Here is a 12,487-nt window from a genome sequence, read left to right as displayed (position 1 = left end):
ACCTTATTTCTAATGTATTTATATTAAATTCAATATGCACTACAACAGCATCACCCTAAGAACTTTTGCCCATTTAAGACCCTGCCAACTTCCTCAGAAAGAGTCTCAGGTATCACAGGAAGTAAGGTTATAAGCCTGAACATCCTGGTAGGCTGAAGATCAAGTATTTAAACACATTTATAAGCAGCGCCAACTTGAAAACAAGCGTAGCATTCTTTATTCAGGATGACATCTCTTGATCCTGACTAGACCAAGATGTTGTACAGTTCAGACAGGTCTCTCTCACTTGAATTTCTTGAAGAACCTTGAGGGAGAGGCTGCAAAGCTGAGCAACAGAAGCTCATAGTTTATAGGAATCAACACAGAGCCCAGAAGTTTCACTTTTTAGGTCAACAAGTCACCTGAGAAGAGACTGAGGTTCCAAAATCTCCAGCCACAACAGGAAGTTAAAATATCAACAGCCAGGCTACACTGATCTTTGACCAGTCTTTCTCTACAGTAGAAAAAAGATCTTCTAACAAGAAAAAGTTCCTTATAACCTGGTGTAACACCAGACCAAGAAGAGTAAAACATCAATAAGAAAACTTTATAAAAAGTATCAATATTTGGTTTATAATAAAACAGTGAAATAAAAATAGCAAACAGATATCCTGCTCTTGGGACCAGGATACGCTAAAAAATGTTTTTAGCAATACTCTTCTGTATTGATGCTTTGGAGACCTGCACTGTCATATACATACACTCAGAAAAAGAAAGAACATGTATGACACTGATTACTGAACCTTCAGAAATGGAACAAAAATCCAATAGTATAAAATGCAAAGTTGTACACTTCCATACTAAACAAAAACTGCAGCTTGAAGATGGAAGCTTTTAAGCTGGAAAACAGAGGTATACAAGAAAAGAGAAATCCAGAAAACCTAGCAATCCCACACTAAGTTGTATTAAAACACCATAGGAAACAGCTGTGGTTAACAGTATGCTGGAATTTATTTCCTGCAAAAAATACAGGAATACTAATGCCACCAACTACGGCACTGCTGAGACTTAACATGGAACACTGCGGACAATTCTGAGCAGATAAAATAAAAAATAATGTACAATTTAGAAATATATCAACTGGGAACAACACCCTGTTCAGCACATAGCAGGATGAGGGAAGTGAGCCCCTTGGGAAGGAAGGAAGGAATTAGAAGACAGCAACTTTTCTAGTTTAGCAAAATGAAGACAAAAAGAGAATAAATGGGCTATTGCTTCTGTCTATAAATGCATTAAGGATATACATAGCAAGAAACATTTAGACTCACGAATAGCCATGATAAAAATCATGGCTATAAACTGGTCATAAACAAGATTCTTAACAACTATAACATCAAGTTCTGGAACATCTTCTCTGTAGGATATAGTTACAGGAGGACTAACTGCCTTTTAAATACAGAATTATTAAATGCAAAGGGCTTACACAATGCCAGTGCTTGCAACAGCACAGGAGAACTGATAATCAAGGTGATTTTTCCAGTCATGTGCTCCCACTGCTGAAAAACCTCACCTAACCACAATTCCAGCTCCTTCTCTTGAAGTCCACAAGATGATAAAGAACTCATAAAAAGATAAAGACAGCTAAGTATCTCAGCCTATTTTCTTTGTGTTTAGAACATGAAAGCACGTTTTCAACTTGAAAATCTAATTGCGTGCGTGCAGAGGTTAAATCTTTTGAGACCACAATCCCTTATTTAGCAAGCTTGAAACATCTTCATTGGATCATTTTGCATACTGTACTTTAGGCTTCTTAAAACCAAAGTGTTTGTTTCTGATACACAGGACTTCCTAAAACTCTGCTAGCTAAAATCAGTTGCCACATTTATGTACTATGTCATCTCTGTTGGGAAAACTGTGTGGAAACGAAAATAAAAGGCAACCAGAGGGGAACAGACATTCATAGAGGAATCTTTATAATATTTAAAGACGTTATTAATTCAGACATCAGACAATTGTATTTCATTATTAACACAGTTAACTAGGTCTGTGTTAATGATTCAAATAACTTTATCAAATGGACATCACCTTATACAAATACTCAAAATTTGTAAGGACTGACACTCTAATTCCCTACTTAGTTTTCCCTCCTCAAAAACCTAACCTACGAGACTGTATACTAAATTGATTCCATTTAAGCTAAGTAGTATTACCAATTAATGTTCTTTTCTTTTTAAAATAATTAAATAAATCTAGCTTCTAATTCTTATTTCTGAAGGGAGAACCTGTTTTGTTGCACCTCAACAAAATTCATGCCTTGAGAGCTCAAATTCTGTCTGCTAGTCACCTAGAAGTGCCAACCCCTTCTTCCCTTGAAGAAGTCAGTTATTTATAAAACACCTCTTGATGTAACTAACCTGTGGTATCTGAATGTTGTCTGCTGGTCTACTCGTAGCATCTTTATTGTACTGAGGATCGAATTCAGATGCCCCTGCTAAAACCATGATAAGCCCTGCAAAGAGAATTGAAGGCATACTGAGGAAATGTCAGCAACATCCTATGCCACCAAGTGATTTCTTCAAAACCCTCATTCATAAAACTTATTCCCACTCTTCCCCCAGCAACCATGAAGATCTATGGTTATTCATCTATGATCTATAGTTGACCAGTTACTAACGCCACAGGGCAAAGGAGGCAAGAACCAATGCCTGGCACAAGACAAAAGAGATCACATCACTCAAGGCTCCATTTTACATGGCATCAAGTCCAGCATTTGACTCTAAATGTCTTCACAAAAACATAGTTAGGCTTCTTTAGGACTGGCACACATCACTACACAGCAGTTTGACTACTGCATGCACACAGAACTATTCCTCTTAGCAGTTCATGTGTCTGAGGTGGCACCACAGTGCACGTACTGGAGGGGGAGGCAGGAAGGGTGAAATTTCAACTTTATTTTCTCTTCAGTCAGCATTAAAAATTCACCAAAATTTTTAATTATTAGAAAAGCAGTTCAATACATATCCCTAAAAACAAAACTCAGGAAGATGATGGACTGGTCTTTTCCTGATTTGATTAGGAAAATCCACACTACCTTAAAGCATTCTGTTGTATAATTAAGATGAAACACCTACACACTGTGATGCTTTAACCTCATTATGAGCTTTCTGCCCATGAACATATCAGATCTTTCAGCCATAGACAATAAGAGGAAGCTCACACCACCATTTCCTTCAGTTAAAATAACTTTTTCTGCAATAGTTACTTTGGCTTGCTTCTTAAACTTTGAGCAAGTTCTCTTCTGAGCAAGTCAAAGTTACTTTTGCCAACTTGCAGTGCTCAGTGAATTCCAACTAACTAGTCAAGTTCCCCAAGTATCAATTTTCATTGCCATTCTCAATTATCTATTTACTTCCTGAGCAGAGCATATGGAAGAGTTACAGACAACTATAAATACTTCCCTATTGTTTAAGATAAAAAACTGTGGATCTTCAGGAAAGGAAGTTTGAGGAACTCGTTCATCCCAAAGCCTAAAACAATATTTAAAACAAGTCATGCAGATTTGTTTCACCATTTCCCTAAACCGGTTTGCCTACAATTGCCTGGGCTTAAAGCCTTGAGTTTTGGCACTGGTACCTCACCACTGTGGAATTCACAGCCAAGCAAAAGCCCTACGTGATCACTGTGTGGTTTGCCTAAGCCACCCCAGCTGTGCCTCATTTTTCATTCAGATTGCACAACAGACCTCAGCGGAGAGCAACTGACCTGCCTCTGATCCCAGGACTCCCTGAAAGTGTTAAGTCCTTAAATAAGGCCACTCAAACTCAGGGTTCATTTTTTTAACCAATCTGTAGAAGAGACCAGGTGAGCCTCAAACCTATAGTTCTGAGCAAGGTTCAACACAAAATAATCTGTTGAGAAGTCTGGAGAAAGAAGGGACCTGGTTTGCCATGTCTCCCTAAACTTCTAAAGTTGTCTCACCTACTCCCCCACTCCTCCAAACAGCTACCTGAGAAAGAAAATGTGGAAAAGCATAAAAACATTACAAGGGTCTGAATTCATCCCACACACGAATTCACTTGTGTTGTGCCTAGAAAGCTGGTGTATTTATGTGCTCTTATCTCCTAAACTTCTTGAACTACCTGCAAAGCATTTCTGTTCAATAGGGAAAGTATGTATCAACAGTCCTTGCAATATTCTAGCAAATCTGAAGCTGAACAGTGCAATTCAGAGGAGTAAAACAACATATTTAGGAACCCTTTTTAGAGGGTTTGGGGGCTTTTTCATTCTGCTTTTTAATTGCTCTGAGCATGCAATCTAGCAAAATCCAATCTAAAACTATAACTAGTACCATGGTAATTCTTCAGGCCCATGACAGCCTCCAAACTGAAAGATCCAATTCTGCACAACATAATGCATCTACAGATTTCCCCAGAAAGAGAGGTCTTTATCCCTTTAAAAGTGAGCACACAAGAAAAGTTTATCAAAACCCATAAATGAGTAACAAAGTAACATGAAACTGACAGGGAGAAATTTTTTTTAAATAGAAATTTAACTATAACGTAAGAAGAATAGAGAAGCAGAAAAACTACTTCACTCTTTGGCGAAACAAAAAGATTATGACAGCCCCTAGAAGATTCACAAAGCCAATTTCGTTACACTAACAGCAGAAAATACATATATATGCTGTGCTCCTAGTGGCCACATAGTAGCTCAGGACTACAGGCAGGTCAGCATACAATATTGTGTTTTGTTTTATTTTTTTAAATGTACACAGACAGGCATAAATATACACCTATGTAACTCCCTCTCCCAAATACATAGGGCTTCTTACAGAGTACTCTTTATCCACAACAAAGTGAGGCTTTAAAAAACACTCTAAAAAGAACCAGAAGCATTATTTTAACCTAACAAAGGTTTATAAAACGGACATTTTAACCTGAGCAGACTGACATTTCCAGATGAACATGCCAACATTTCAAGATGCCTGTTACTTACGTTTCATGTCCATGTTCCGTGTTTTATAGACAAAATACGTATATATTTGAGTTGTCCGAATGAGAATTTGGTCTCCACTATATCGTATTGATCGGTACCACCAGGAACCCTGAAATATTTAACAAGAACAAACTGACATCAGCTATGATGAAGCACTGAAACAGCTATGATGCATTATCTTTTGTCTGTTCACAACCAGGTAACTCAGCCCAACTGATTTTATACCTATGTTTCGATCAACTGAATTTCAGGAAAGAGAAGCAAAAAAATACTTGCCAATACAAATTCTAAAAAGCACACCAATACATTCACCCGACAGAATCTGACTCTCAAAGCTTTTAGATGATCTCTAGCCCAGAGAATCCCCCCCACCCCCACCCCCAGCAGATGCATACACATGCACACATGCACTGCTTTATTTTTGGTATTGTTTTAGTGAATTCACTAAACAGTAAATCCACTAGATTTTCCACTTTCTATATGTCTGGTAACTCCTTATTGTGCAACACAGTATTCAAATCAAATTCAGTGTAGGCCGACCAAGGCCAAATAAAGAACAGAGTAAGAGGTATCTTTAATTCCAAGAAAATTTGGGAAAAAAACCCAAATTAAGTCATCTAATCAGAAAATGCTTTTCAGAAGGGGAATGTGCAGGTGGCCCCGCGCCCTTGCTGCAAGGTTTCAGAATTAAGCCGTACGCCTTCAGGCTAACGGAATTTTCCAAGCCTTCAGAAACACTCCAATAATTCCGTCATTAGCATTACACCAGTGGCTTCAAACTATGGAACTCAGTGTACAGTGACTGTACTCTATAATGTGTACTAAGAAAAACTGTGTACTGGGTTATAAACTGCAGTGTGTTCAGTAAACTACTACTTGTAAGCAAAGCCCATTAACATGAGGAAAAAAATCCAAGATGCATCTCAAGCTATTGTAAAGTTTATCACAAGCAAAATGTAGCAATCAGTAAAGCAGTAAGCAGTGCTTACTGTTATTAATTTAATAGGCAATAGTGTCAATTCCCCTACTACAGCAAGAACTCTGCTACTTATTTGAGAAGTGCTCTAGTACTGGACCCCCACAAACTTTTTTAATAAAATTATGTTTGATTCTTCCATGAATAGATGAATCCTGACACAAAACAGTACACAACTTTTTTTAGGTTTTTGCAGAAAAATGTAGATTATAATCCCATACCTATCAGGTTTTTTTTCTAAATACAGGTACTGGAAGAAAAATATAACTATAACCAGTCCAATCTACATGAAAGAGGCTGCCACAACTGCTTTTGCAGACAGAGCTCATCTCTCTCACCTCATGTACAGGGGATTATTTAGGTCAGTGGAGGTCTACAAAGAATTACGTATCAGTATTTTCCTTTTTTGTTAATCTGGATTCAAAGGGTGGAACTAACCTTACTTTCAGATGCTTATCTAAGATATAACATGACTACCCTGTAGTTAACTTTGACTTCTTCATTGATTCATAAAAGAGAAACAGGCTCATTAAAAGCATGAATCATCTTGAATGTCTGCTTTAGAATGAAATGATAAAATAACTTGCTCCATAAAAATTACTAATCCTCTTCACCGACTATAAAAGAAATTTACAGTGACAAGTGTGAATGCAGAAGTCTACATCTCATAGAAGGGCAAGAGGCGGCAGATTTTATTTTTTTCTGCTCAGGACATTTCTTCCTAACAACAGAAAGAATGTTTACTTTCACTTGAGCTACAATAAACCTGGTATAAATCACTAAAAGTACACATACACAAAAAAGCATCAACAAACACCAGCTTAAACCTAAAAGGAAAGGCACAAAAAATATGCAACATTGTACCCTGGATTTTAGACTACTTATTCAACAACTTGTTGAATCGTCACATTTAATTTTCTACCCTAAATCTTCAATTATGCAGAAAGACTCTCAAACAGAAGATATAATGCCTGGCTGAGCCTCTGCACAGAGAGATGCAAGCAGTTGCCAAGACCTCAGGAAACTTTTTCAAATTAAAATCATCTTCCAAAGAGCAAGAAGGTTTCTAGGTGTCAGTTTTCTGAGTCTTTCTTCATGCCATACCCCATATGTACAACACTGGTAAGGGACAAAAAAGCAATACTGCAGGGCAAACTTGAGTCCTGAAATACCACTCACCTCACACAAAGAAATCTCAAGAGCAGACACCTCATGATGTACAGAAGATCAATAAAAACTGAAGTTATGAAAACAAAGGCAGTTGGGAGAAACCACTTCAACCTGTTCCACATGCAGTACTTATTCAAGTACCACCAGCTACAGACATCTCAGTCTTGGCTGTACAGTAACATCACTGAATACATTCAAGTTCACCACATCACATTAATTTTCATGTGATGAATGACAGAAGGTACGAGACAAATTACGTAACTCAGTCTAACACTTGCTATATCTAATATTTTCCCTTATGGCTGTCTATCATGGCACTGACTTTTTTTATTATTTTTTTTTAAACTCTACAGTAACTACACTTTTTCCATAAGAAAACACCCACATTTAAAAGAAAAGACCTCACTCACTTGCCCTCTCTATGGAAGGCAAGACTGAGCAACTCAGCTCTATTTACAGCTTGGTTACAGAGAGTAGAATACTGATTAGATAATACTTACCACAACAACTGGAAGAATAACCATAAACGCTAATCCATATACAAGCAAAACCTGTAAAAGAATTATGAAACATACTGCATTAGATACTTCAGTTACTTAATACCACTCTTGTTTAACCTTTATTCTAAAGTACAGTCAAGTAGTATTACCACAAACCTACTACAAATTAATGTAAGCTTATTGCATAACACCTATCGTTACTTCTGAAGGACAACTTATGAGTAATATAATCAGTTGGGTAGAGTTTAAATAAGGAGTATCAGTGTAGTGTAAGTAATCTTTTAAATCATCCATGCATTGTCTCAGGTGGTTTCTTTAGTAATTAAAGAGTTGGCAGCTAAGATGTGACACAGTGGAGAGGCGATTACCACATTAAAAGAAATCAAGCGGGTAAACCAAATACCTTGCAGCAACAAACGCAAGAGGAAGGATATTTAGACCCTATGATTACAGCATCACTAGCAAACCAAATGGAACTACAGAAATCCAACAAACAGCTCCGTTTTGAGCTACTCTAACCCTTCTGACTCTTAAAATTTGCTTCAAAGATATGCATTTAGACCAAAGTATTATTAACAACGTATTTTGACTAAAACACACAGTATTAAGCACATTTTAAGGTGAACAGCTGCAAGTTCACCTTAAAATCCTGAGATAAGTAAGTTGACTTACCAAAATTGAATTTTTCTGATCCACAATCCAAGCTGGCAAAGCTATACCAAAGCTTGTAGCTGTAGGATTAAAGAAAATAAATTCACTATACAATATTAAGGAATTGTTTTAAAGTCACAGTAAGTCTAACAAACAAAAATAGCCAACAAAACCACCAGTCCATAAAAATAATCCTCATGTTTCTCACTTCAATGAGCAAAATTTAATGAATTTAACAAAATAAATACACTTAAGTACACAATAAAAAAAACCCAAGATTTAAGTGCAACATCTGAAACACCAGAGATTCTAGCTTAACATATGGAAGTAAGAGATATGCAAGATCAATATATTTAAAAAAAAAAAAAAAAAAAATCACAGATGGAAAGATTTACGAGTTTTGCCTTGCATAGTTTTCAGCAGTTTAAATACATACAGCTCAGTAAATACATTAAATGCAAGAAAACTGTTTGACCCAACTTAATTCTATGGGCAAAGTTTTGTTTGCTTGTAAGTTTAGGAAAGTGTTCTAAGGTGTAAATTGCAAAACCAAAACCTTCTGCCAGTTCAAATTTCTGTGTGACTAGCAAGAAAAAGAAAGGAATACTTCTCAATTCAAAAGGAGTCAGCCTGCAAAAAATAGAAAACATGATTCTTTAACAGGAACATCTACGGCGCACAGATCTGAACACTGAATAGCATAAAATAGTTTGTGTTCAGACACTTTAGTGGTAATACATTGATCTTTGCAAACACTACCTATACCAAAACTAAAAGTTCTAGGAAAACAAGAAGGAAAAAAACAACCACAAAAACAAACCACCAAAACAAACCCAAAATCATGCTTTCTTCAGTACCAGGTGTCAATGAGGAGTATTGCCTTAAATAAGGACAGAGTAGGATTCCCTGTGTACTCAGATACTATCCTGGTACAGTCTCCAACAGATTGTGACGGCCATCAATTCAGACAACCAGTTGTTCCGCACAAGCCTAATGTGACTTCTGTGTAATTAAGCTGGAAACTATTATTTGTTGAGACTCGAACATCTGATCAACTTGACCACACCTCAAGCTTTGGAGTTCAACAGGATAACAGCCAGTGAATTTACCACATTAAACTACAGGTAACACCCTGCTCTGGAGAGTAGTCTGGAGAGACTTCCCTATCTGTTAATGGTTATGGATTTTTAGAAGAATCTACTAAAAATGTAATGTGACCTTTACTGGTGGTATTAATTCCAGTTTCCCACAGTATTTTTGACCTTTAGTACTGTAGCTTCTAACTGCTGCAGGAACAGAAGTAGTTCAGTAGAAAGCGCTCTCTTCTGGTCTGATAGTCTCCTTGCCCCCATCCATGCTTGCTGAGCTGAAGCAATAGCAAATACCAAGGGGAAAAACAGTGTACTAAAACTGCCCTAAGTTATTAAAAGCATATCTTTTTACTCTCCAGGTCCACCCCCATGCTTTGAAACACTCTTCAAATGATTTTAGACATTCAGTATTTTACTTTTAGTAAAGAGGCAAGTCATGCCAAAGACAAGAAAATTTTGCTTGCCTGCCTCCAACCTCCATGCTGCTCCAGTTGAATAGACAGAAATACTGCTTGCTGTCCCTTTTTTGCTGAGCACACAGGGTGGGATGAACCTCATTTAACTTGGTTAGACATGGCTAACACCACATGTGCTTCATCTCACCCCAGAATATACCTTTATAAGGGACTGTCTCCTTTCTTTTACTATGCAAACTAAAAAACTAAAGTATGTAGCTTGGATTTTTACACTATAGGTGTGTAAGTGAAGAGAAGATGAATTTCACGAAATTAGAAAGCTCCTCACACTTCAATGTGGAGCAAGGTTACAGAATAGAAGATGTGAGAGAATTTCAGGCTTCTTCTCACCCTTCAGATGAAGCAATGATGAGAGACCCAGAAGCAAAGTAGAGAATTTCAATTCCACTGTAGTCCGGGTTTCAGCTCTACACTCACAGTATAAACTGCTGCCCTTCCAAAGAATCATTTCATTTCACCTTTTGGTCCATTCAGTTTGTGAAAGCAACTTCTGAACAAATCACCAGAAAAAACTTCATGCCTTTAAATGCTCAGAGTTTGGCTGAGTTTTCTTTAGAAGTCACAGCTTCAGCTCCACTCAAGGACACTGACACACTGCCTAACTTGAAATCCTATGCCTCGGCAACACTAAATAACTTGTGGATGCCAAAAAAACAAACAGTTTAGCATCAGAAAAGGTCCCAGTAAAGCTATTTGTGCATATATCAGACTAAAATTTACAGTACCATTTTGCCGATTTTGTGACGGCATTTCTGAAGCAAGATCTTATTTGTATTTTTCAGCAAGAGGAACAGAGTCCTCCTACTTGCCTGGCTAGGAAACCAAGAGAAGCTAAGAGCTGAAAAATCTGCTCTGCTATAAATCACACTGGTTACACAAACTGAGCCACCACTTTAGTTCATCAAAAATGCCTTCATCAGACTGTGATTTAGTTGGCACAGTTGGTTTTTTGAAGGAAACAGAAGACTGTTTCTCTGAAACAGTGACTCGGGGGCTGGGAGAGGGGTCCCTGTTAAAAATTAATTTCCCCTGTTGGATGGCTATAATTCAGAAGAATAGATTTCCAGCACAGAGCTCTCACATGTCATCCTGTAACTTTGAAATAAGTTTCAAATTCCATTTATTATTTCCAAGCTGGCCTTAACTCATTCCATGTAGATACGTAGTATAGTCCTGCAAACTGCAGAGCATCAAGCAGAGATCTATAGAGGCTTGTCCTAATAGGTGGCAGGTTTACCTTTTGCTTGTAATGAGTATCAGAAGCAGCTAGAAATATACAGTTTTCTTTCTCATAACCAGTCCACTTAAACAACGGTCACAAAGATGTTTTACAAGTGACTCACACAACTGCAAATAGGAGATTGGGGTGTGGGGGAGTGAACTATTAGCTTTCAGTATTAAATTGTTTTAGTTTGGATCATCTACTGTAAAACTTTAATACACCGTCATCAGGATTATTTTCATGTAGCTACCTGCCCAGGAACAATCTATCAGCATAAGGATAATTACTAAGACTCCTCCTGATGAAGGTGGCATAGAGCTACTCCCAAACATTACTGCTTCCAGCAAACAGAAGGCAGATGAGTATATAGTATTTATTTAAATACATACATATCCTCACATACATCCTTCTGAAATGTGCTTATTGCATTATGGCTAGTTGTTAATTTTTCAATATACATTTATACTATCTGATCATAAATACTAATACCTCCTTTTAACATAGGCATACTTATCTGAACACTTACTAAGGCTAACTGAAAAATACCCTTCTCTTTGCCCCTGGTAAGTTTGAGAAATGTGAAAACTAACTGTTCCCTACTTCTCCATCCCACCATCACCCCAGAGTCAGTTTCATAAGCAAAGAATTGATGCAATGCATTGCTTCAATCATAGTAAGAAGTTACTCTGTATATAATAAGATCTGAGTACTTCTCAAATGATCAGATATTACACAGCTCAATGCACAGAAATCACAGGACTTCTATCATTCCTAATTGTTACCTTGTGGTCCATCTGGATTACCAAATTCTTCCCAATTTTTTCGCGATTCTTCATCAGTTAAACTAGTTTCAAGAAAAGATATGCATTAATGCAGAAGTAAAGACATTTCTCTAAATCATTAACATACAGAAACTTTAAAACGTGCCATTTACACTATCCTTCAGAGATGGCTTGACAAGCTAAACAGCTTCTCCTATTGTTTTTATGAAAATCAATATGAAATGATACTGCTGCATTCCCTCATGATATGCAGGCAAATTCTTTTAAGCACTCTGACAACAAAGAAATGCAACACAGAAGCTGCACTCTGATACAGGGGATTGGAGTGATCATGTCTGCCTTTCATGAGAGGGATTGTGTATCTATCAGCAAAGAGCATTTCCAGTGCCAGACTACAGTACAGCAAATTTTTAAAGACAAAGGTTGAAAATGTTATCTTTTTTTGGAAATGAGGTGAATATGCAAGATGAGCTGATAGAGCAGTTGTCCTTATGGGCTTTTAATTCTCTTGTTCTAGACTTTCAGTCTTTGATGGCTTTTTATTTGTTTGTTTTTCCCTAGTTTCCAATTTAAGAAGAGAAAAAAATAAGTTAAGGCACTACCTCCTAAATCTTAGTTTCTATGCCTGTTCTCTAATGATAGTTT

General features: G+C 37.1%; 1 protein-coding gene across 1 annotated transcript in view; it reads right to left on the bottom strand.

The window, feature by feature from the left end:
* SEC63 (SEC63 homolog, protein translocation regulator) overlaps positions 1–12,487 on the bottom strand; it is a 58,406-nt gene that overhangs the window by 21,615 nt on the left and 24,304 nt on the right. Inside the window, exons 5-9 of the mRNA XM_065681109.1 lie at positions 11,843–11,904; positions 8,293–8,351; positions 7,621–7,671; positions 4,975–5,083; positions 2,394–2,488 (exon numbers count right to left, since the gene is read on the bottom strand). Of these exons, the coding sequence (XP_065537181.1) occupies positions 2,394–2,488; positions 4,975–5,083; positions 7,621–7,671; positions 8,293–8,351; positions 11,843–11,904 (376 nt within the window). The remainder of the gene's footprint in view (positions 1–2,393; positions 2,489–4,974; positions 5,084–7,620; positions 7,672–8,292; positions 8,352–11,842; positions 11,905–12,487) is intronic.

This window comes from Lathamus discolor, chromosome 5, assembly GCF_037157495.1.
Source record: "Lathamus discolor isolate bLatDis1 chromosome 5, bLatDis1.hap1, whole genome shotgun sequence".
Taxonomy (NCBI): domain Eukaryota; kingdom Metazoa; phylum Chordata; class Aves; order Psittaciformes; family Psittacidae; genus Lathamus; species Lathamus discolor.
This window is presented reverse-complemented; position numbering and strand designations above follow the sequence as displayed.